Consider the following 24494-nt stretch of genomic DNA (forward strand, 5'->3'; position numbering starts at 1 on the left):
ATGGAATTGGAGCTGGGCAAACACTGCAAAAATATTTTCCTTAAATAACTCTGCACTTTCAGAGAACTGTTTGCAGTCCATCCAGAGGGGCAAAAAGGTTGAAGAAATATAAATAATGAATAAATTTGATGAAATCATTGTGCTGTTGCTGAAAAAGGGGCTCAATTCATTGCATAAATTATTCAGAGTGAATTATTTGTTTGGCTCTGGTTGATATATACTGAATGGGGCAAATTCTGCTAATTTCTGGAGTTATTCCATTGACTTTAATGGTTACAAATTCTACTCAGAGTTTATGGTCTAATTAAGAGAGATTAAACAAGTGAGTGTGACAATTGGAGAGAAGGAGGAAAGAGAAGAAAGGAATGTATAGATTTATTGCAGGTGAAGATTGAGAACTGCTGTTAGTCTCTCACTTTCATGAGCTTTAAATTCGTTCACTTCAAAAAAGAAAATGAATGGAAAAAGTGTACATCATGTACCAAAAGGCTGTTCCGTTTAATTAGAATATTGCAGGTAAGATAAAGCCTGATAGACTAATAAGATAACATGGGCTATGTAGAATTGAGTCTGATGGTAACAGTAACATACTTGTTTATTTATTCAAGGATCAAACAAATGAGCAATGTGTCAGCAAGAAATTGCTTAGTATTTAGAAAAAAATGTAGTATTTAATGGCTTCAGGAACACTGCATGTTTCTAAAATGCCAAATCAGTTTGGAGAGATTAAAAGCCTTCTGGGCATGTCATGATCTCTTTGTAAGACTCACGGCATCACATAGTCTAAGTTGTAAGTAACAAGAAATTTGGCAAAGTATAATTATTTTTAATCAGGGTTCCATAAATAATAAAGATGTTCTGTTTAAAGAAAAGAAGTTAAGAACTCCAATAAGTCTATTTAATCAATTTGCAGTGTAAAAGCATTCCGGTCTCCTGTATAGGCAGTACTTAGCCAGAGGGCTAAATTCGGCTGTTGGGCCTATAATGAGGATCTCAGATAAACAGGCTTCTTTTTTTCCACAAGAATGTGCCCTTTCATCAGTCACATCTTTCAAATCATAAGATGAAAACGTACAAGTTAGTTGGATTTAATCAGGCATATTTGGTAACCTTTTTGTATTTTTTGACCTGTGAGATGGTATATGGATTTGGGGCTCTCTCTGGGTAGGTGATATGCTATATGAATAAGCTGTTGAATCAGACATGTTTATTGTAGGAGAAGCTAGTAGCATAGCCTGTAGTTAAGGTTACCTAACCCTTTCCAGTATAAGACCCTGTTTTTCAGTTGCTTGTTACTTTGCCAAACTTTAACTATTTGGATTAAAACTTTCTATATCTGGTGTCTGCATTGGGATTCATTTTTTCTGGACAGCTTCAGCATCCAAAGTTTTCAGGGGATGAGTCAGGGTTTCCATGGAAAATAGTTTGTGATCTTGTAATTAAGGACTATATCATAATGCACATGTGCAAGGGGCCAAATTAAGGTTGCATAGGCAAGTTTAATTCTGACATTTCAAAATTTTTGAGATTTTGACTTTGTAACCTTAATATTCTTTTATTACAGTTTTTAATGAAAATGCAGCTATTAGTATGATGATTTGATTATGTATTGCCTTATGTTGTTTTATATTTATGTGGTCACAATTGGTTATATTTTTGTACTTATATTTTAAACTTTGTAAAATGTTAATACAAAGGATATAAAAAAATACAAGAAACATTTTCAAAATGATTACAGAATCAAATATCTATCTGAAATACTCTACACAAAATGCATAATCTGATCTGAAAGAATTAGAAAACAAAGCTTTCTCACATTTTACTTATCTATCAACCCCAATGTCCAGTGTGTAGATCCCACCCCTTGAAGATTATAGAAGCTGTTATTTTGAAGACTTTTGGGTGCCAAAACTTCCTCCGTAAAAGGCATATAACCTACATTCTATATCTGTGAATGTCCTCTCCTAAGCCCAATGAAGCATGTACACCTGGCTCCTTGGCACTAACAGAATGGAAACTAAACATTTAAACATGCTCCAGTTAAAATGTTTTGATAACTTTTCTGATCTTCTGAAATCCATCCAGAAGGAACTCAGTTTTTAGTGAAGATAAAACTCTGGGCTTTCAGCAACAAAAGCACAAATCCTTACCACTTGTGCTAAAGTGATAAACTTTACCATCAGTTCTTACCATTGGAGCTATAATGGTAAATTTACTTCACTAACTGCTGGAAAGCAGCAGGCTATTATTTTCTATGTGGGCCAGCTGCTAGAGGGACATATGTCCCCATGACCTTAACCAGTGTATTACATGTACTAACAGATGTAATCCACCTTCATGTTCCCATAGAAGGGATCTGAACTAGTCAGCAGTTAAGATTGGCATTGCCTTTTTCCTCTTTTTCCACAAGGACCTGATTTTCTGCTCCTTGTGGATCTGAGTGGCAACATTAGGGGCCTAGAGGAAAAAAGGATCTTTTATCTCACCATCTGTTGCCAGGTTCCAAAGGGTATTTAAATGACTGAGACTGGCCTGAGCCTCACACATTCCAAACTTGAACCCTCAGCTTAGTCCTCTGAGCAATCACGAAACCACCCTTTGTATTCATTGCAGTAGAGACCTTTGTCTTAAAGTTTATCAGTTTGTACCAACAACAGTCCCTGACTTTGTGGAAACACACTTCGACATTCTACTTGAAACAAGACCTTTCACTACCTTCACTTTCTTGGAACTGCATGATGTCAAGTGGAAGTTTCATTCCTAAGATGTTAGAAGAATGATTAAGTACTAGCTCAAAAGGATAAGTCCTTCCAGAAAATGAGGATGATTTTTGTTCTCTATGGCAGGCACAGAAGTCTCAAAGTCTCTAAAGCTGGCATATTTGATTGGGTCAAGTTCTGATATAAATAGACTGGATAAATAGAAATCGTATAATTAAGATATGCTCTACAAGATACATAGCAACAACGTGCACATCTCATGTAGAAACCTTCAAGACCAAATTTTCATTAAGAAAGTTAAAGTATGATTTGTTGGATCCTGAAAGCTTTAGTGTCCTACTAATTCTCTCTCTCTACCTTCCCTGCCCGATGTTGTTCTACTACTGAATGGTTGTGTGGCCTAGGGGGAATAGAGTACAGGACTGGAATTCATAAGTCCATGGGTTCTCTTCCTGATGCTAACTGGCCTGTTGGATGACTTTGCCATTCTGTACCTCAGGGTTCTCTTCTGTAAGATGGGGATAATGGTACTGACTTCCTTTGTAAAGCACTTTTGTGATCTACTGATGAAAAGAGCTATAGAAGAGCAAACTATTGTTTATTATTAATTCCCAGTAGCTGTTCAGATCCAAGACAGTGTCACCTCATCTACCTGGTGGAGGACAAATTACCTAGCAGCCATCTAGATTGATGGACGAGTATAGTATGAGACATATATAGTAACAAAACTGTCCTATGCAAAAGGAGTGCTTTTAAATAAATCATAATAATGTATTAAATGTAAGTTGGCTAACTGTACCGAATATACAGAATATTATTCTTAAGCACTACATGTTGAAACTAAGTCCCAGATCCACAAAGATATTTATATGCCTAATTTCCATTGAAATGAATGAAAACTAGGAGCCTATACTTTTGCAGGTCTGGGCCTAAATTACATGCGTACATTTGGTCAGTTATAGACATGTAAGTTGGGTGCAATTTTCTTGTTGAAAATTTCACTCATCTGTGAACATAATGGAATGAATATTGTCCAGTTGTCTAATGTGATGAAGGACTGCACCTACAGCATTGCAAAACTTGCTTTTGAATGTGGAGTGTCACAAGCTAACATCCTGGGCTCTAGATTCAAAAGGAATGTAGGTATGATGGCACTGAGCATTACCATGCCTAGCTGTTAGGTGCTTAGAAAATCACTGGGATTCACAAAGCCTGAGTTTGGCACATAGACTGCCCATACAGTGAACGGGGAGATATAGGCACCTCAGAATAGGATTCCAAAAGCCAGCATGCTATGTGGCTCCTTGCGTAAACTAGCCAATGGGAGATGCTAAAGTAAGGGGTATGTACTAATTCCTGCTCTTGTCTTGGAGATAGTTGCTTAAATCTGGGCTGCTGGGAGGCTCCACATTCTGCATGGGATTCTCAGATGCAAACCCTCTCTTGGCATTAGGTGTCCATGACATTTTAGCAAGAAGGCTGGCAGGGGTTGGGGAGGAAGACCTCCCTCAGAACTTTTAGCCCAGTGATTAAGGTACTCATCTAGATGCTGGAGACCTCTGGTTCATGTCCTCCTCTGCATCTGATCAGACAAAGGGATTTGAACTGGGATCTGAACCTCTGGGCTATAGGATAGTCTGATGTGGGGAATCCCTCAGTCTCTCCTGTTGTGCCTGTGTTCCTGTTGTGTGTGTTCCATTGTGGATAACTCATGAAAGAATATTGGGTGAGAGAAGAGAGTGTGCATGTAAGCGTGAGAATGAGTCTATAGTCTGGTGGTTGGAGCATTCATGTGGGGGATCCAGCTCCTCTCCTCTAATGACTTATGTTTTTAATTATTTAGCCACAGTGGAAAAGCTTCAACGGGAGAAACTGGGGGAGTCCCCTCATTAAAACATCCTAGAGCCCAGTGACTTGGGCATTCACGTGAGAGGTGGCAGATCCCAGTTCAAATGCCTTCTCCCTCTGAGGTGGAGTGGGTGGTCTCCCACATTCAATGTGAGTACCCTAACCGGTGGTCTAAAAGTTATAAGGGAGATGCTCCTTCTCTCCTCCCACCAGCTGCTGCTTTGGGTAAGCTCGCCTATAGGGGCCCCAGCCTGTGGGCAAGCTCTGAACACCCTTTCCACATTGGGTCTGGCAGGCAAGAGAGACGGAAGGACACCTATCTTCTCCTGGTTCATGCATCACACTGGGGCTTAGGCATCCAAACTTCTGGCATGGGGCTGCAGTGTACACGCTCAGAGGAAGAACCGTAGGTGCCTAGGCAACTTGCACTGCAAAAATATAGTCTCTGGGCATTTTTAGGCCCCTACAGGTTTTGGAAGTGGCTGAGTGAGGGTTTTGTGAATTCTAGTGGGGCCTGATTCTGGAATTTAGACACCTAAGTGGCAGGTAGGTGCCTATGTCCTTTGGTAAATCAATCCCCAATTTCCTGTTCTGCAGCATATTTTTTAAATATAAAGAATTATTGAAAAGCATGTTTATTACTAATGCATGACTTAGCATGATCTGATGTATTGTTTTTCTCTTGTATTTTTGTAGCCATCATGTATGTAATGGGAGCACTTGGTCCTGCCGCAGGTTATTTACTAGGAGGAGTTCTTATTGGTTTTTATGTTGATCCTAGAACAACTGTTTATATTGACCAGAGTGACCCTCGATTCATTGGAAACTGGTAAGAATCAACTGTTTTTCAACACTGACTATGAGTTATCAGTGGTACAGGTCCCAATCATTCGTTGGGAAATATGAGATATCTCGACTGCCTGTTGAAATATGTAGAAAGGAAGCCAGGAGAGAGACCGTAGCTAACAGTTACTGGATCGCCGTAGGATTCAGCAGTACAGACCTAGCAGGCAGGAAAGGTTTGCTATTGACAGACACAAACACATACTATTAAATGGATACAATGACACCATCTTCCTACTGCTGCAGGACTCCTTTTGATTGGTGCTCTGCATATGGTACAGGAAAGGTGGGATGAAATACCAGTACTATATAGCACAGCAGCAGCATATCTAGATGTATGGGGTCACTGCTCTCACACTGAGGCAGGATCATGTGGTGATCCAGAGCAGTGCTCTGCCCAGGGAAAAAATAATAGGATCACTTCAAAACATACCAGCCCCATGTGCTCTTGTGAATTGTGCAGATGTGAGTAAAATAGGTATTTTTGTATTAGAACATCTTATTGAATAATTTATTTGTATATTAAAATTAATTATACATTTAAAACTGTGCTAAAGACATTCTCCAACCATTAAGTACTGTACTGTTACACCTCTCAGCTCTTGTATCTCATATGACTGAGGGTATGTCTACACTAGAGTTGGAAGGTGTAAATTCCAACTCAAGGAGACATACGTGGGCTAGGTCTGATAGAGCTAGAGCACTAAAAATAGAAGTCTAGTTGCAACAGCATGAGCAGCTAGCTGACCCAAATATGGAGAGGATTGTACTAGCCCCTCCTGCTGCTTGTACCACTCTGACTACACTCTATCTTTAGCAAGCTAACTCAATCTGAGTTAGTGCAGGTATGTCTCAAGCTGGAATTTACACCTTCTAGCGCTAGTACAGACATACTCTTAGTTTGTAACTGGCTGGAACTCACAGAACTAAAGATACAAATCATTAAAATAATTCACCAACAATTGGTGGGTACTTAGCTGCTGCTGCGGTATAACAGTTGTCATGATTATGGAATATGTCTGGGAACATAATGACTTGGTGAGCATGTGGGATTTCCTTGGAAATGCCACCATGAGCAGTCAGGTTCTGAAGCGAGTGTATCAGGCTTTGGCTGGCCTTCCCAAAGCAGTTCATAAGTCTGACTTGAAATTGTCATGAAGGCCTCAAATAAGTGGTCTTTGAAGATTTTGTAGTCCATTATTTCACATGGGAGTATACACTTCGCATCTGAGCAACTGGTTTCCTTGCTGGTTCAGTTCAGTAGATACTGCAGTATCTTTGAATCATTTTGTTGGTTCATATAAGTTAGAGATGAAGTGGCATGCCTATGTTTTACTGTTGCCAGATCCTTGATGCAGTTCCTCTCTGATTCTCAGCTCCAACTTGGAGGTTTAGATTCATAGATTTATAGATACTAAGGTCAGAAGGGACCATTATGATCATCTAGTCTGACCTCCTGCACAACGCAGGCCACAGAATCTCACCCACCCACTCCTGCGAAAAACCTCACCTATGTCTGAGCTATTGAAGTCCTCAAATTGTGGTTTAAAGACTTCAAGGAGCAGAGAATCCTCCAGCAAGTGACCCGTGCTCCATGCTAGAGAGGAAGGCGAAAAACCTCCAGGGCCTCTTCCAATTTGCCCTGGAGGAAAATTCCTTCCTGACCCCAAATATGGCGATCATCTAAACCCTGAGCATATGGGCAAGATTCACCAGCCAGATACTACAGAAAATTCTTTCCTGGGTAACTCAGATCCCACCCCATCTAATATCCCATCACAGGCCATTAGGCCTATTTACCATGAATATTTAAAGATCAATTAATTACCAAAATCATGTTATCCCATCATACCATCTCCTCCATAAACTTATCGAGTTTACTCTTAAAGCCAGATAGATTTTTTTGCCCCCACTGCTTCCCTTGGAAGGCTATTCCTTCTGGCTCAGGTCAAAGCCTCAGCCAATAGATCAACAACTCTCAAATGTCCTCAGCATCAGTCTTGGACTTCCTGAGATCTATTCTCACTACAAACACTATGTCACCATTTCCAGCAGGCCAAACCAAGTTGGAGCTGTGGTACAACCTGGTTAATACTTTCTGCTATATGACTGTAGCCATATCTTGGGTGTGTATATACCTAATTCTGACAACCCCTTCCTCCACAAATTAGTCTTGAAATTATTCCTTCTCTGGAATGTAGTAAAGCCCTTAGAAGATCCATTCAGGTTTTTTGTTTTATTAGTTTAAATCCAGTGAAACAATGTTCAAGACAATGATCTTTAAATGGCTGTTAGACTGAATTTTCACTGTAGTGGACTAGAAATCCATACTCCTGAGTTCTATGTCAGTCATTCACTGTGTGACCTTGGGCTTAACCAGTCTGTCTTAGTTTTACTATTTACTTACTTCACAGAGGTGTTCTCTGGGTTAATTTTGTGATCAAAAAGTGCTTTGAGATATTGAGTAAAAGGCATAAGTGCAAAATATGTTTAATTCTTAGCAATTCTTCAGGGCATGTTGAAGCTTATTTGGCCAGAGATATGTCAGAAATGATAGTGAGCCTCAGATTAGTACTTGTCAAATGATTTGCTGGGCATCCAAATGGGTGTATCTGTACTGTATAGTTTTCCAAAGTGGGGCATCATGTATCCACATTAGGCTTATATGTATTATGAAATCTGTTTTTGAGTTGAGTGGAGATTTACTCTGTCTGCCCTGTAGGTGTATATTTTTAAAGAGAAATTTCTATATTAGTTTTTCTGTGTTATCTATTTGTTGACAGGTATCTTTTTCCCAACTATGTGAAAGAAAGTTTTTTTTCTTATTAATGTTGCATTCCATGCCTGTTGCACTGGAATGTTGTTAATATCCGTTCTCCTTTTTTTCTATAACCGTTTTTTTCATTTCCTATTTCTATTCTGAAACATCCCTAGAACATTTTGGTTTCCAATAGTAGGATCTGTCAAAATTACTTACCCTGGACAAGAGAGAGATATTTTCAGAGGGAAATAATTTTAATAGGCTCTCATTCGTCCACCCATTTTACCTACAGAGATGGGGATATTTTGTTATGTCTTTTGTGTTACCATTTTGATGTTAAAAGGAACTGACGTGTAGGGTAAGTATTACATCTATCAGCAGGTATGCTCAAGTCATCCACTGGTGCGGAGGCTTAATGGCTTAAAATATTCAGTTATGAGAGTTCCATCCAAGCCACTTGTTGGAAGCATGAACAAAAGAGCAAAGAGGTATTATAATTATAGAATATGAATTACTGGTAAGTAATGTTCCACAGAACAGGCATAGCATGGACAGCAGCACTGAAATGTCTTCCATATTACTTCACCAATGTGCCTTAATTCTGACCTGGTACCACTTTGAGCAAGAGTGTGTTTCTTTCTACATGCCCATTCATTATTTGGTTGATCCGATGAGACTGCCAAAACATGTGCCATTTGTGATGGTGAAATTGGACTAGGTCACTACTGTTTAGTGCCAAATTTGAACCAAAAATGACATAGAAGTAAAAGGCCAATCCCATATGATCCACCTAGTCCTTCCAGGAACTGCCTAAATCAGTACATAATCCTTAATAAGTAGATTTCCATCTCCAGTCTATCTTGATCTGTTCATGGTATTGCAGATTAGCTGTTTTTCACCCCTTAAATACTGATTCAGGAATATTCCTGTTCAGGACCAGAGGCTGGTCTTTGAACTTTGGCTTCACAAGCTTCTTGACATTTGATTAAGTTTAAATAAACTTCTGTCCTGAAGCATTTACTGAAGTAATTTGCGTTCCAACTTATCCACTGTAGAGAAACACTATTGAAAAAGTAGCTGGCAAATTATTATAAGAGTCTGTAAAAGAATTTGGCCAGCTAGTATTAGGCAATTGTTTCTGAGCAATGTGTGTTTGGTTCTTGATTCTGAACCACTAAAATTAATGGGTGTTTTAAAAACGGACTTTAATGGTGCAGGATCATGTGCTCGTTCCTTTGACACATTCATTAGTCCAGTTGCAGGGAGATCCAAAATGTAGCCATCCATGCCACTAACATCTATTTTATGGGGGTCCAGAAATTTCCCCCAAGGAGGGGAGTGTCATTTGGGCAGATTTTATTTGATTGATTTTCATCTCAAAATTCTAAGCGTTTTGCAGTCCTTATTTCTGAGGTTTGATATTTTTTTTCCAAAGTAGCGATACATTTTAAGATAAGGTTGAAGTTTAAGAAGAGTCACATTTGGGACCTGGCAACCTCAACCGTGTCCCTTGAAGTAATGTACTGTCTGATTGTCTTTCTTTGCTTGTGTTAGAACTGTGAAGTGCCTAAATCCACTTGTCACAGAAACCTAGGGGAAATTATATTAATAATCAAAATAATAATAAGTATGAAGATAATATTGCAGAGTAAATGTAACTATAGGGAGAAAGTGTTGGTTGCCGTGGGTTCTGTTTTTTATTAGAAAAAACAACAACCCTTCCTTTCTTCCTTACAAACATATCTTATGCAGAAATGTAATTTGGTTTAGACATTATGAGGTCAACTGAATCCAGTAAGAGCCCTTCTGAGGACATCTACTGTTCTAACTCTTCATCTGAATTTCAGTAGAAATTCATTTTGCTCAGCTTATTGAATTCTGGGTCGTTTTAATACATCTTTGTAAAATGCATTGAATAAGTTTGATCTTCTAATGCTGCCTTTCATTGTCTGTTCCACGTAAGAAGTTGAAAGGAATTTCTTCTGCACTGTCTGGATCTTTCCTAGCTTCCATTACTTTTGTTTGACCCTAGTACTTGTTAAGATACCTTTTGAGGTGTGCCCCATATCTTTATCCTTCAAAACACTAAAAAATTTTCTATCTCCTGTGTTCTAATTAATGTAAATGTCATTTGCCTATTCATAGATATTTAGGTCAGAAGGGACCTATTCGTTCCTCATTGTTAATATTGAAACTTCTTATCTCTTTAGTCTGTTGTCCAATTCTTTGATATCTATCATGTAAGTACAAGATTACGTACAATGCTGCAGTTGTGTCATCTCTAGCACTTAGTATTTTGCCCACAGACGACTGGTGCCTCATGTGATACAGCATGGCCAGAGGGCAGCAGGAGAGTGTTTTTTTGTTTTTTGTTTTGGAAGCAGAAAAAAATTTTATTTGTGTAACACTTACAAAGAATCACCAAAGAGAATAAAGCAAATTATGCAACAAAACAAAAGCAAACACAAGGTATAACACAGCAGCCTTCAAGAGGGAGAAGTGTTCAGGCTAGCCTGGGCCCAGAGCGGGCGGGCTTCCTCGACACTCGTGGTCTTCCACCCCCTCGAGTTATCTAGTGCCACGCCCAGTGTCAACCGATTATTCCTCTCCTGAGAGTGCCCGACAAGATGGGCACGACTGCGGGGTGGGCGGTTTGGGGTGGGGGGGAGCTGTACACCCACGTGTTATAGGACCCTTCCTAGGTGACAGTGATGACGGCATCCACAGCGGCAGGGGCTGGGGCCTCTTGCTCTTCCCCTCAATCAAAGGGTCAGGCGGAGGGAACCCGACGGGCTCACCAAGCAGAGAACCTCGGACAGCGCCCACCACTCCTCAAAGGCGTCAAGGGAGTCGGTGGATGCCGCCCAGGGGAACTCCGCCCGGATACGTGAATGTACTGAGGATCGGAAAACGGCCTTACAATCGCAGGATGCTTCATGAGCCAACCTCCCCTCTCTGGTTTTATAAATGGCTGTTTTAGCTTGGGCTAGGAGGAGGTTAACTAGGAGATCTCGCTATTTTGTGGGGCCACAGATGGGGAGTGTATAGATAAAAAGGTGAGGGGAAAAATGTAGCCAAAAGCGTAATAAAATATTTGTGAGGAGCCAGAAAAGGGGCTGCAATCTGGCACACTCTAAATATACGTGCGCCAGGGTTTCCCTCACGTTGCAAAAAAGGCAAGTATCCGGGATGGGGGTGAAACGCATCAAAAACACGCCCGTGCTCACAACTCCATGAAGGAGCCGCCAACTAATGTCCCCGACGGGCCTCGGGACCAAGGTGGAATACAGGCTAGCCCACCGGGGCCAGCAGGAGAGTGTTTTTTTTTTTTTTTGAAGCAGAAAAGAATTTTATTTGTGTAACACTTACAAAAAATCACCAAAGAGGATAAAGCAAAACTATGCAACAAAACAAGAGCAAACAGAAGGTATAACACAGCAGCCTTCAAGAGGGAGAAGTGTTCAGGCTAGCCTGGGCCCAGAGTGGGGGGGCTTCCTCGACATTTGTGGTCTTCCACCCTCCTGAGTTACCTGGTGGCCTAGAGCGGGGGGGCTTCCTCGACACTCGTGGTCTTCCACCCCCTCGAGTTACCTAGTGCCATGCCCAGTGTCACCAATTATTCCTCTCCTGAGAGTGCCCGAAAAGATGGGCGCAGCTGCGGGGTGGGCGGTTTGGGGTGGGGAGGAGTATACCCACGTGTTATAGGACCCCTCCTAGGTGACAATGATGATGGTATCCACAGCGGCAACGGCTGGGGTTGGGGTCTCTTGCACTTCCCCTCAATCAAAGGGTCAGGCGGAGGGAACCAGACGGGGTCACCGAGCAAAGAACATCAGACAGTGCCCACCACTCCTCGAAGGTGTCAAAGGAGTCGGTGGACACCGCCCAGAGGAACTCTGCCCGGATACGTGAATGTACTGAGGATCGGAAAACGGCCCTACAATCGCAGGACGCTTCATTAGCCAATCTCCCCTCTCTGGTTTTATAAACGGCTGTTTTAGCTAGGGCTAGGAGGTTAACCAGGAGATCTCGCGATTTTGTGGGGCCACGGATGGGGAGTGTGTAGATAAAAAGGTGAGGGGAAAAGTGGAGCCAAAAGCATAATAAAATATTTGTGAGGAGCCGAAAAAGGGGCTGCAGTCTGGCACACTCTAAATATACGTGTGCCAGGGTTTCCCTCACATTGCAAAAAGGGCAAGTATCCGGGATGGGGATGAACCGTGTCAAAAACATGCCCGTGCTCACAGCTCCGTGAAGGAGCCGCCAACTAATGTCCCCGATGGGCCTTGGGACCAAGGTGGAATACAGGCTGGCCCACCGGGGCCAGCAGGAGAGTGTTAGAAGGGAGCCTTATGCCCTGTAGAGGGAAGAAAGTTTGCTATAGTTTAATTAAAGCACCTGAAGCCAGTTAGAGCACCTGAAGCCAGTCACCTGATAAAACCCCCCTGCTTTAATCAGACAAGGGAAGGAGTTGAAGCAGAGTGGATTGGTGTTGGAGTAGAGAGCAGTTTGGAGGAGTTGAAGCAGAGTGGATTGGTGTTGGAGCAGAGAGCAGTTTGGAGGGAAGCAGAGGAGATTTGAAGAAGTGCTGTGGTGGGCTAAGAAGACCAAGACCCTAGGTAAAGGGACACCTAGTTTGTGCAGGAAGGGAAGTAGGCCAGGTGTAGGAACCGCTCGTTCAAGTGGTTTACCGTTATCCCTAGGGCCCCTGGGCTGGGACCCGGAGTATAGGGTGGGCCTGGGTCCTTCCCTCTCCACTCCTCTCCTCTAGGACACTAGTGGGGAAGTTAATACCCCAGTTCAGGAGCAGGAAATGGTGTCCTGAACCCTCCCCAAGAAGAGAAAGCGTGAGACCCATCAAAGTAGTGCTGGCAATTTGCCACACTCCCCATTGATCCCCTTGATCGATGCTTTATGTTTTGGTGGGTATGTCTACACTACAGCTGGAACGAGGTTTTCCAGCGTAAGTGGGTAGATGCACTAGCATCGCTCAAGCTAGCGCACTAAAAATAGCAGTGTAGCCAAGGTAGCAGCTTGGGTTAGCCGCCTGCGTAGGTCCCCAGGGATCCGGCAGGGTCATACTCAGGCAGTTACCCCAAGCTGCGCCCCTGCTACTATTTTTAGGGTGCTAGCTCAAGCAAAGTGAGCACGTGTCTGGGAACCCATGCAGGGAGCCTGTTCCCAGCTGCATGTGGACATGCCCTGAGATCCCAAAAGGAATTATTACTGTATTTTGATGCACTGTACTAATTTATTCTCTGTGTGATAGTGCTTCCTAAAACTCCCATTTCTAATGCAAACTTCTCTATGTATCCTATCAGCTGAAAGGAGTGATTTTCTGTTTACCTACTATCAAAACTACATAGCCAAAACCTGCCATCACTTCATGTTTCCTAGCTATTATGAAAGCTGTCTGCATAGTTTTTAGTGCCTGGCTTGTCCTAGCTCTAACCACTCTTGATCCCATTTTGCATGGCACACAAGTCATCACACATACATGTATGTCAGATTAGGCCCAATTTAAAATTATATCCTGTATTTCTCTGTGCATTGCAAAAGGGGGCCGAATGCTGTTTCCTTTATTCATGTAAATAGTCCTGTTGACTTTTGTGACTATTTTCCTATATGTAGTGTATACTATTCGGTTCAGTGTCTTTATGTGAGTGGTGCTGGGTCCCTAGGTGCAGGTGATGAACAGAGATGTGAAATTCAGCCCTACAAACAGTGATTTGAAGTGCAGGGGCCTGACTCTCTTCTCACACTGGTTTTATGCTGGTGTAACACCATTGATTTCAGTGGATCTGCTCTTCATTTACATCCATGTAAGAGGGATCAGAATCAGGACCAAAGACTTCAGTATTTTTTTGAGACACATGTTTTTAGTAGGTTGGAGCAGTTCTGTTGGGCAAATTGTGGACTCCTTTCTTAAGGCTGGACTTCTTTATGGAAACACCCAGGTAGGGGACAGGAAACTTCACAATCTCCCCCTCCCCTCCTCCCCCCCGAATAAACCAGGAGTCCACAAACCCTTTCCCCTTACTGCAGATCTCTTGAGATGAGGAAGGACCTCAAGAGCTTATCCTATATCCCCTGCTCTGGTGCCATATGGCTACCAGCTGGCAGTGTGGGATTCGCCATCTGGCACCTGTCCCTAAAATCCCTTTTTGAGGAAGATTCCCTGCATGGAGGGCGATCCTGGAGAAAGTTAATAAAGCTTATGGGCTCCAGGCAGTGGCAGGCCTTATAGTGTGGCAGGCAGGGGGTGTAACACCCTCCTCTCTCCCAACCCACTGACTTTTAGGTGTATTTGTGGCGCCTTTTCAAGCCAGTAGGTATAATTGAAAGTGGCACTACTGATGACCCATTGTCCCTCTTGGTTCTGCCACTGCTCAAAACCTGGCTCTGCTACTGGCTCCAGGGAGGATGATCTGCATTCCTGCAGCCATTCACCTCCGTCCTACACACTTGATCCTGCAAGATGCCTTCGTCTGATCCAGGGAATGAGACTGTGCTTTTCTATAAATGCTTGATCATACCTGCTGCCTATGGGAAAGCAGAGATCCATCTGTGCATAAGGGAACCCTGGGCTCGGGTCTCCAAAGGTCCATTTTTTAATCTGGCAAAATCCCATTAATTTCAGTGGGAATTTGCCTGAGTGTGAGCTAAGTAAATCTGAATAAAGAGCATCTCCTCAATATTTGGTACGGTATTGTTGAAAGCAATAAACTCTAGAGAGCACAAAAGTGACATTATTGTCATATCAATTGATACTTTCTAGGTAAATTCTTTTAAAATTAAACTGAATGATGGTGGTGTTCTTAATAGATGCTTCCTTTGATTTCATTTTGCATTCAGTACCCCAGAAGAAGCTTTGTGTTGACTCTTCTGTTCTGTTAATATTTTTATTGGTTTTCCAAACATTCGCGTGAAATACGGTTTTCTATCTAGTTACAGAAAGTGATCGCCACATAGTTTTCTTTGCTATTTTTGTTCCACATAATGCATTAGCTCTCAACTGTTACTCGTATTTCCTCACTTTAGGTGGAGTGGATTCCTCCTTTGTGCCATTGCAATGCTCCTTGTGATATTCCCAATGTTTACTTTCCCAAAAAAGCTCCCACCGCGACATAAAAAGAAGAAGAAAAAGAAGATGAGCTCTGATGACATTTCAAGTGATGATGATGTCATGAAAGAGAAAGCCAACAGCAAAAGACAAGTGGATAGTTCAATTCCTGCTTCTATGGGATTTGGAAAGAATGTTAAAGGTAAAGCATATATTTTTTTTTAAAGGAGCACATGTACAATAGGGTTTAAGATCGTACACAGGGCTATATTCTGGACCTGCATGAATTTAACTGAGGGCAGAATTTGGCCATATTATACTTGTTGATATTAAAAAGAGATGGATATTTTTGAGGAGAAAAGTTTTAATAGATGGTCTGTTCTTCTAATTATAAAGCACAGTTACGACTGATATACTGAATGCTGAAAGCACAGTAATATGAATACCTTTTCCTTAAATTATCACAGTGTGTTTAATATTTAGCTGCAGAGAGGTGACACATGTGCTTTGTTTTAACAAATGTCTTCTGTGCTGAGAAAAAAATGAATAGTTTTTTTTCTACAGCTTTTTAGCTTGGCTAAACCATATCTATCTATCTATCTTATTAATTTACTTATTTATATGACCTCCATTATCATAGTATCTGAGTGCCTCACAGTCTTTAATGTAAATATATACATCTTCAGTGAAGCCATATTATTCTCATTGGAATAAAGTGCTCCTCTTACTTGTAATAGTCTGTCAAAAATGGAAAAAGGAATCCTTGCTCATCATCTTTTCTTGTGTTGGGGCAATAAGTTGTGGAATATTTTATTATTCCGTATACATTTTCTGCCAGTTCGATATTAAGTTTCTATGGGTCTACTTTCAGAGTGCTATGTTTTTGTCAGGCTCTGAAATCAGGAAATAATAATAATACTCACTAAAGCAAAGGGATCCACCAGTAATTATATTAGACTTACATTTTATTCAATAACACTATTAGTATAAAGTCTAAACATTGTTGAAATGTAACTGGAAGAAAGGCAATAGTGTCACTTTTTAAAAAATGCGTGAATTTAGAGCTCGTGAAAGAGAGATTGATAGCATAGGCTTAATTAAGTAAGGCATAACGTGGAGTGGTACAGGACAAGATTTCTGCTACAGTTCTGTGAATCCATCTGGGTCTTTATACTATTGCTGTTCTAATTTTGGGCACCTGTGAAGTGGTTGTTAAAGGTGCCAAGTTTGTGGCATTTTTCTGATTAGCACAATGGGAACTATGAAGAGACCATGAAAGCTCCTGTCATTTGTGCCATTAGACAGAATTTGAACTCCCGACTCCAGAGGTATGTCTGCACAACAGTTAAACGCCCAGAGCTGGTCCATGTCAGCTGACCTGGGCCAGCTGCAGGTGGAGCCTGAGCCTGAATGTCTACACTGCAGTTTTATAGCTCCAGAGCCCAAGTCTTGTGAGCCCGAGTCAGCTGATCTGGGCCAGCTGCAGTTGTTTAATTGCTATGTAGACATAGCCTAGATGTACAGTTAGCACTGGACTGAATGTTACAATTGCTCTTAGTGTTGGTGACAGTCCTGAATTTTGATCACATATTTATAAATAATCTGTTCTTTTAACCATTTTGTTTAGCCATTAGACAAGGGATTAACCATACTAATGGTATTCTCTAATGTAATTGTAAGGAGCATCCGCCCACATCTGTAATACCTTTCTTTGCAAGGCATTTGCTATCTCTCAGATGTGTATAGTTATAACAGCTGCAAGTCCTGTTAGTCTCTGTGGAAAATTGATAAAATAATGGAAAGTCAAAAGGGCCATAATTGTGTTGTGTGCTGGTTGTCTTGGCAGTACAATAACTGGGTCATAACCAGATGTGCATAGCAAACAAGACAGAGGTACAAGGTCACGTTCTTTAGAACTTCCTTCATTTTGTGTCTCAATCAGAGGTGAGTAGTGATGACACAATGGTGCATTCAGAGAGGCTCAAAAGATAATGGATTCAGAGGCAAATAATTGGATGTAGTTACTTCTCTAGAGACTGCTATCCGCACAGCACTAGTGGCTTTTATTAGGAAAAATTGTTTTCACAAGTCGATGTAGCCAGTTGGATTTCTTTCTTCAGGCATTAGGGGCATGCCATTGGCAGAAGTAATTCTGAGCTCTCTGGCTAGGTCCAGAGTGTGTCACTAGCTTTGGGAGGTCTGGGAAACATGAGCACGTTTCCTGTTATCAGCATGACATGCCCAAGTCTCTCAAACCGCACAATATTTTAAGATGAAGGGCCTGTTCTGTTTGTACAGGCACCTGGCCACAATAAAGAAGAAAAACAAATTAATTTTTTTAGAGAGATCCTTCCAGATACTTACTCTGAGGGAATAACAACCAGTAGTTTCATATTTCCTTCTGTTTCATGTACTCATCCTAACTACATATAACAATGGTACATACTGTATAAGGATCAATTCACAATTTTTTAGTCACTGAAAACATTAGTAAATCACCCCAGTATTGGCTATTGTATTAAAAGTTTTCAGTTTCACCACAAGAGAGATTCACCATGTGGAACGGTTAAGAACTGCACTATATTTTGGAGGTGAGAAAGATGTTGAACAAGTTGAGATTGCTCAAGGAAAAGAGATTTGCCTTAAATCATGATAGCTTTTCAAACAGGATGCCTCGAGTCAGGTGCCTAACCCTTCCCTGTAAAAACAGTGGCAGTACACACCCAAATCCACACAATGGATGGGGAAGCCACATTTAGCCTTTAGCTCAGTGGCTAGGGAACTCCCCCAGGATATGAGAGACCTTTGTTCAATTCCTTCAAATCCCTTCTCCTCATCAGGTAGAAGAACATAGGTTTCATAGCTCTCAGGTGAGTGCCTTAATATATGGACTATGGGATATTCTGATGAGAGGGGGTCTCTCTATCTCTCGAAGCCATTCCACTTTATATAAAAAATATGTATTGGACCAGAGAGACAGTATGACTCTATAGTCCGGTGCTTAAGCACTCACCTCTGAGAGAGAGGCACTTTTTGAGAATGCCTACTGGATCGGGCCCTGCAGCCAGGATAGGTGTGGGAATGCTGATCTTCACGTGGTTTGAGAGTCCTGCTGGGGCTTAGGTGTGAGGTAGGCACTCAGTGCCTAAATTGAGGCATTGTGCCCAGCAGCATAAATATAGGTGCTCATGGGACTTGAACATAAAAAAATGTAAGCACCAAGGGATTTTGGGAGCCTCCATAACTAGGCAGTAGCCGAGCAGGGGTTTTAAGAGTTTTGGTGGCACCTACATGATGGAGTTAGGAGCAGAAGTCCTTTTGTGGATCTGAGCCCTTGTAAGCAAAACAAAACAAAAAATATGGTAAAGGACAAACATAATTTAAACTCTTGAGGAGAAGTCCAAGCCAGACTCAGAAGAAGAAATAAAAGGAATGGAGTAAAGAGAAAGTTGGGTATAACATATGAAGGAAAATAGAGAGTACTGTACAGTGTAAGTATCTTGGGCCAGAGCAGGTGTATAATATATAAACCAAGGTTTGATCCCATAAGTGCCGATAAATCATGAACACAAACAGATGGACTCATAGTTTTCCTTTTACTATGTAGGTTGCATAGTTTCATTGTATGGCACTGTGCCTGCGTACCCTTCAGCAATTACCTCAGCTAAGCATATTGTACAATTAGATTAATTAACCTGCAGCTGGCATGGTATAGAAGATAAATACTGTACTGAGTTTAAACATTCTATAAACTCCTCAGGTACATCAATTAAGTGGATTTATATCATAATCTCTGCTTTTCTTTCTAAATTATATGTTTTAAATAGAAATGGGCCTGTATCCAGACAGTTCTGAACTTCGGCGTTTACACATCTCCCAGTCCTCTGTTTCATACTGTTTCCAATCACTTTTGCAAAAGAGAATGGCAGCATGCTGATAGTCCATTATATGTGAGGACACAGCAAAATTGCTGGGTTGATCTTGCTAGAGCCAGACTTCAGTCCTGCACCTAGAAAGAGTTCAATTTCGTATTCTATAATGGGCAAATATTTCTCTGCAAAAGTCAGAAGACACTGGAGAAACACGCTACTGGCTCAGTGCCTGAGGTCTTCCATTAAAATAGCAAACGTCAGGAATTCAATAGACACTTGGAATCAGGAGATTAATATCTTAATTAAAACTGTCTTTAGATAGGTTTTTTCCTCAAAGCATTTTATCAAAAAAATCCTATTTAAATTAAAAAAATCCGATTTAATTGATTTTTATCAACCCTGCCCAGGTTCCTTCCCAACAATTTACTTCCCTCTCCCTCAGCTCCTCCGTTACCCCTGACTCCCCCAAGCCTTTGCACTGCTCCTGAGGGGTGCAGGAAATATGGTTCTGTATTGTAGTTTAAATGAATTATTACTCAGAGTTCTGTGTTAATATGCCTAGTAAGGAATCTATTTGTCAAAAAGCATTTCCTCAATCTTTTTTTTATTGTCTGTATTGTTACAGACATAGAATCATAGAATATCAGGGTTGGAAGGGACCTCAGGAGGTCATCTAGTCCAACCCCCTGCTCAAAGCAGGACCAATCCCCAATGCCCATACTTGCTGACAGGCATTTTGAAATAAATGACCAAAAATAATTGAAACTGGTGTGATTATATTGTGTTGTTTTGACAAACAAAATTTGCAGAATTTTAAAATACTGTGCACAGAATTTTTAATTTTTTGTGCAGAATTTCCCCAGGAGTAAATAAAGTAGCTTGTATATATTGCTGTTATAAGGGTGATTTTTTTTTAACAAGTAATGTAACTGATAGAGATTTATTTTGTTTTCTTCCACCTAATCTTTTTACATGGTAAGAGAATGAAAGGGCATCCTTAGAAAAGGACAAAATGGTAGAAGACCGCAAGTTCTTGTTAAACAACAGTCGTCTTATATTTGTGCCGTTGATGTACAATTATGCAAAAATAAGTGCTAATATTTTTGTTTTAAGAAGAAACAGCAGTAGGATTTCAAAAGGTTTCATGACAACTCTGAAGCAAATGACTAGGCTTGTGATAAGCCGTTGTTTATTTACAAAAATAAAGATAATACTTGAAATATTGGACACTTGGATATTGTAGAGACTTTAAGGATCCATTATTTTATACCCACAATTCCAACATATTGTCCTATCTTAAATAATTATTATGACTGGCAAATTTAGCTATTTTCAATTTTTTCGCTTATTGTACCCATTTTGTATAGTTTTTTTTATTCATAATGTAATTAAACTTTATAAAGCTTCTGCCAGACAGAGTTTTGTTTTTGTCATGTTAGGATAGTAGTGAAAACCTAATTTTGGATGTGCATTTTCTTTCCATAGTGGATTTGTTTAATTTGCACTAACTTTATCCTCTGTGCTAGAGAACTGTAGTTTAGTTTCCAGAGAACTGTGGCTCATACTGATATTAAGTTATATAGCTGGAGCCTGAGGCTGTTACGAGATGACTTGCATTGTATAATGTCCAGAAAAAAATCTCTGTTTCAAGCCAATAATTTGGAATAATCAAATTAGAGTTTGCCTCTGAAGAATCTATCACAGGTTTTATAGGAGACCTAATGTATGGTACAGGACATTTAGCCCTGGTCTACGCTGCGGGGGGATCGATCTAAGTTACGCAACCTCAGCTACGTGAATAATTTAGCTGAAGTCGACATACTTAGATCAACTTACCGTGGTGTCTTCACCGCGGTGAGTCGACTGCTGCCGCTCCCCTGTCGACTTCGCCTGTGCCTCTCGCGGAGCTGGAGTACAGGAGTCAACGGGAGAGCGCTTGGGGGTGGGAGGGGGCGTCGAATGATCGCGTCTAGACTAGATGCGATAAATCGATCCCCACTGGATCGATCGGTGCCTGCTGATCTGGCAGGTAGTGTAAACATATCCTTAGAGTTTTACTTAGCCCTATGTAGACGTGCAATATGCAGCCCAAAAGGATATATTAAATAAAGCTGCTAGTTTTTAATTAACAATGAACTTTAGCATATTAAATTGAGCTCTCAGTAACCTGAAAGATGTGACTCGAAATGTACTCAAATTAAAACCCCAGATCAGAAGTCCAGCACAAAATATCAATTTAGTATCTCTATAATGAGTTATACCAAAATCCTGAATCCAAACACTCCTGAAACTGAGTTTCATCATGTAGATTGAACTATGAACTTTACCAAGTGTTGTGACATTTGGATTTGGCATTTTATAGAGATACTGTGATTCAATCCTGAGTCCAGAGTTCAGCTTCCACTGTTTGGTTTCATCTTATTTCTAGAGATAATACTTAGTTTATCATCATAATAAAAGGACTGTTCTATTTGTGGTGGCCATTGTTCTGGAAGTTTGAATGAACAGAATATAGTCCATGTTTTGGCCAGCATTCACTCTGTTGTGAACTATTGTTCAGTGCCTAATTATTGCATCGTTTTCCTTCCAACTCACTACTGAAAACCAAATTCATCTCTCTCTCTCTGATGGGATTGTTCATGAAATTACAGATGGATCATGGAGAATGCCAAAAACTGCTATACTGAATTCTCAACTCTGAGGGAGGTTGGGCTAGGAGACATGGACTAGCCAGTCACAGTCCTCATCTTCTCTCCCTTTCTGCGGTGCTTTGTAAGGCTCCCTTCTCAAAGAAGAGAAAAGCGCAGGGCATGGCCCTGCCAGCAGGCAGCAGTGGGAGTGGGGGTGACCTGTCAATCTAGGGTTTTCTACTGTGCTCATCACCACAGCAGCTGCTCACTACATATGTTTAAAAACACCAAATAGGCAAACTGAAATCCAGTTTCCAGTGGCAATAAAATCAGCCATGGCTTTCCCTGCCTCCTCCTCTCCAGTCTCATGCTCCCAGCAGCAGAAGTCCACTGCTTTGGGAGGCTGCCAGCCACATATTTTTGAGGGCGGTCATGGCTGCGTGGTTGCTGGTGGGGTGCACTGGTGCTTGTTCTGCTTCCCTTCCCTATTAATCCAGGTTTTGAAGGAAAATGAGGTTCTTGGTCCTCCACCTTATCTCAGGGGGACCATTTGTACTGCTCCCCTCCACGAGCCCAACATTAGCGGTTCTCTTCAGCAGCTTGGCTAACCCTGGGAGCCCAGACCCTCTGCTGTGATATCTGAGGTCCTTCAAAAATTATTTTAAAAAATTGGCCCAGTTAGGGCTATAATTAACATTGACAGTCCCCTAGCCCCTTTAAAAATCACCCCACAGACTGAGGAATGGGAGATACACTAGGAGTTAATGCTATTGTAGTGAATTGGATATTTTTCTCTTAAATTTCCTTTTGAATGTGTGATAAACTTGTATTTTTATGTCTTGAATCTGTAATATAGCTATCATAAAATTTTAGCAGTGTTTCCTTTTCATCCTTGTCATTCTAATTTGGTTTCCAAAAATGTTTATTGATATATTTTTGGCATTGTCAAGAAACCGTAACACCATCTCCTTACATTTGCATCAATATCTTCCTGCCCCAATGTCACCTTATTTCTTTCTGTTTTGACATTGCAATATCATAAATGTTCAATAATAGTGATGCAGGTTTAACTACCTTGGCTATTCTAGAACATTTACGTTTCAAAATAAATGAAAGCTTCTTAGCACAATTTATGGATTAATTCTTTCCACAAAATTTTATATTTAAAGTTTAATACTTTTCTTTGTAAAGCTGGCAAGAAAACATTTGAAACTGGATCAAAATGATAAATCCTCCCATCTATAATTGATTTACTAGAATTTTGGAGGACGAGAAGAGATTAAAATTGGATGCAGACAGACAGTTTACATGCTGATTTGCAACATGACCACGTTTGAAATTATAAGGGCCTAAATCTGTCTTGCTTTGGTCATACAAATAATCCCACTGAAGTCCACTCAGCAAGGAGAGCAGGATTTGACCTCAGAATACTAGACCCCACAATACGTGCTTTCCAACAAGCACACCAACTCAACCATTCATCATCTCTGTAATATGTTCAATCTGGAGCCCATTAAAGTGTTCAGTGGGTTTGGGATCAGTACATTCCCACACAAGAAAATGTTAAACTGGAGTTAAGGCTAATTGAAAACTCTGACCTGTAGTGACACCATGAACGGGAAAATAGTTTTTAAAATCACTTTTGTCTAATCTAGGACCATAAACATGAAAATGCATGAATCATAATTATATGGTTATCCCATGGTATCACTACAGGGCAGAGTGAGGGTTGTTTAGGTGCCTTGACTATTAATTTCTATATCTCCTCATGTTCAAATTTCTTTTAAGTGCTTGTTTTTGGGATAATTACAACGTTGGGTTTTTTTACCTTTAAGGTACTGTTATTACTCCTGGGGGAATTTTGGCGCCACTGCGCAATTCAGAATATGTGCAGAATTAATGTTCTGTGCAGTATTTCCCTTTTCTCTGCAGAATTGGTGCTGCAGAGCTGCTGGCTACCATTAGGGACCACTGGACCCAGCAGAGCCCACCTCTCCAGCTCTCAAATACAGGACACTGCCAGGGAGGATGGGAAGGGGGAGCTGGAGCATTCCAGGTGGCTTTGGTTCTCAGTACTTCCTGAAGGAAGGAGGTGGCATGCAGGAAACTCTGTACAAGCCCGGGACGCAGCATCAGGCTTTTTCTCTCTCTGGGGGGAGGTGGTGAAGTTATTTGAGCTGGCGGATACCCCATGGCTGAGCTGAGGGGTTGCAGGTGTTTGGGCTGGCGGGTGCCCTGTGGCTGGGCACTGGGCGTGAGGGGGTGCAGGTATTTTGGCTGGGGGGGCCCTGCAGCTGGGCTCTGGAGGGGAGGGGAGTGGAGGCGGTATGTGTGTCTGGACTGGAGGATACCCCATGGCTGGGTTCTGGGGGGAAGGGGGTGCAGGTGTCTTGGTTTGGGAGGCCTTGCAGCTTGGCTCGGGGCAGAGGGGGTGTGGGTGTCTGGGTTGGGGGGGCGCAACTGGTTTTTTAGGGGAAGTGGTATAGATGTCTGGGGTGGGGGGCACTCTATAGCAGGCATCTGGGGGGAAAAGGGGTGCAGTTGTCTGGGCTGGGAGGGCCCTGACGCTGGGCTCTGGGGGGAGGGGGTGCAAGTGTCTGTGCTGGGGGGCACCCCATGGCTGTGCTCTGAAGGAAGGGGTTGTGGGAATCTGGGCTGGGGGTGGGTGGGCGCATGGCTGGGTTCTGGAGGGAGGGGACAGAGAAATAGGAAATGGGTTGTCGTAGGAGTTTCTTTAACTCTCTAATCCTGGGAAAT

General features: G+C 41.5%; 1 protein-coding gene across 3 annotated transcripts in view; it reads left to right on the forward strand.

Annotated features, from left to right (window-relative positions):
• Nucleotides 1-24494, forward strand: part of SLCO5A1 (solute carrier organic anion transporter family member 5A1) — a 114186-nt gene that overhangs the window by 46713 nt on the left and 42979 nt on the right. For all 3 annotated transcript variants that reach the window (XM_084620820.1, XM_084620822.1, XM_084620821.1), the window contains exons 3-4: nucleotides 5265-5397; nucleotides 15214-15437. In XM_084620820.1, coding sequence (XP_084476946.1) covers nucleotides 5265-5397; nucleotides 15214-15437 — 357 coding nt within the window. The remainder of the gene's footprint in view (nucleotides 1-5264; nucleotides 5398-15213; nucleotides 15438-24494) is intronic.

The sequence above is a fragment of the Lepidochelys olivacea genome, assembly GCF_965140295.1.
Source record: "Lepidochelys olivacea isolate rLepOli2 genome assembly, chromosome: 2".
In the NCBI taxonomy this organism is placed as follows: Eukaryota; Metazoa; Chordata; order Testudines; family Cheloniidae; genus Lepidochelys; species Lepidochelys olivacea.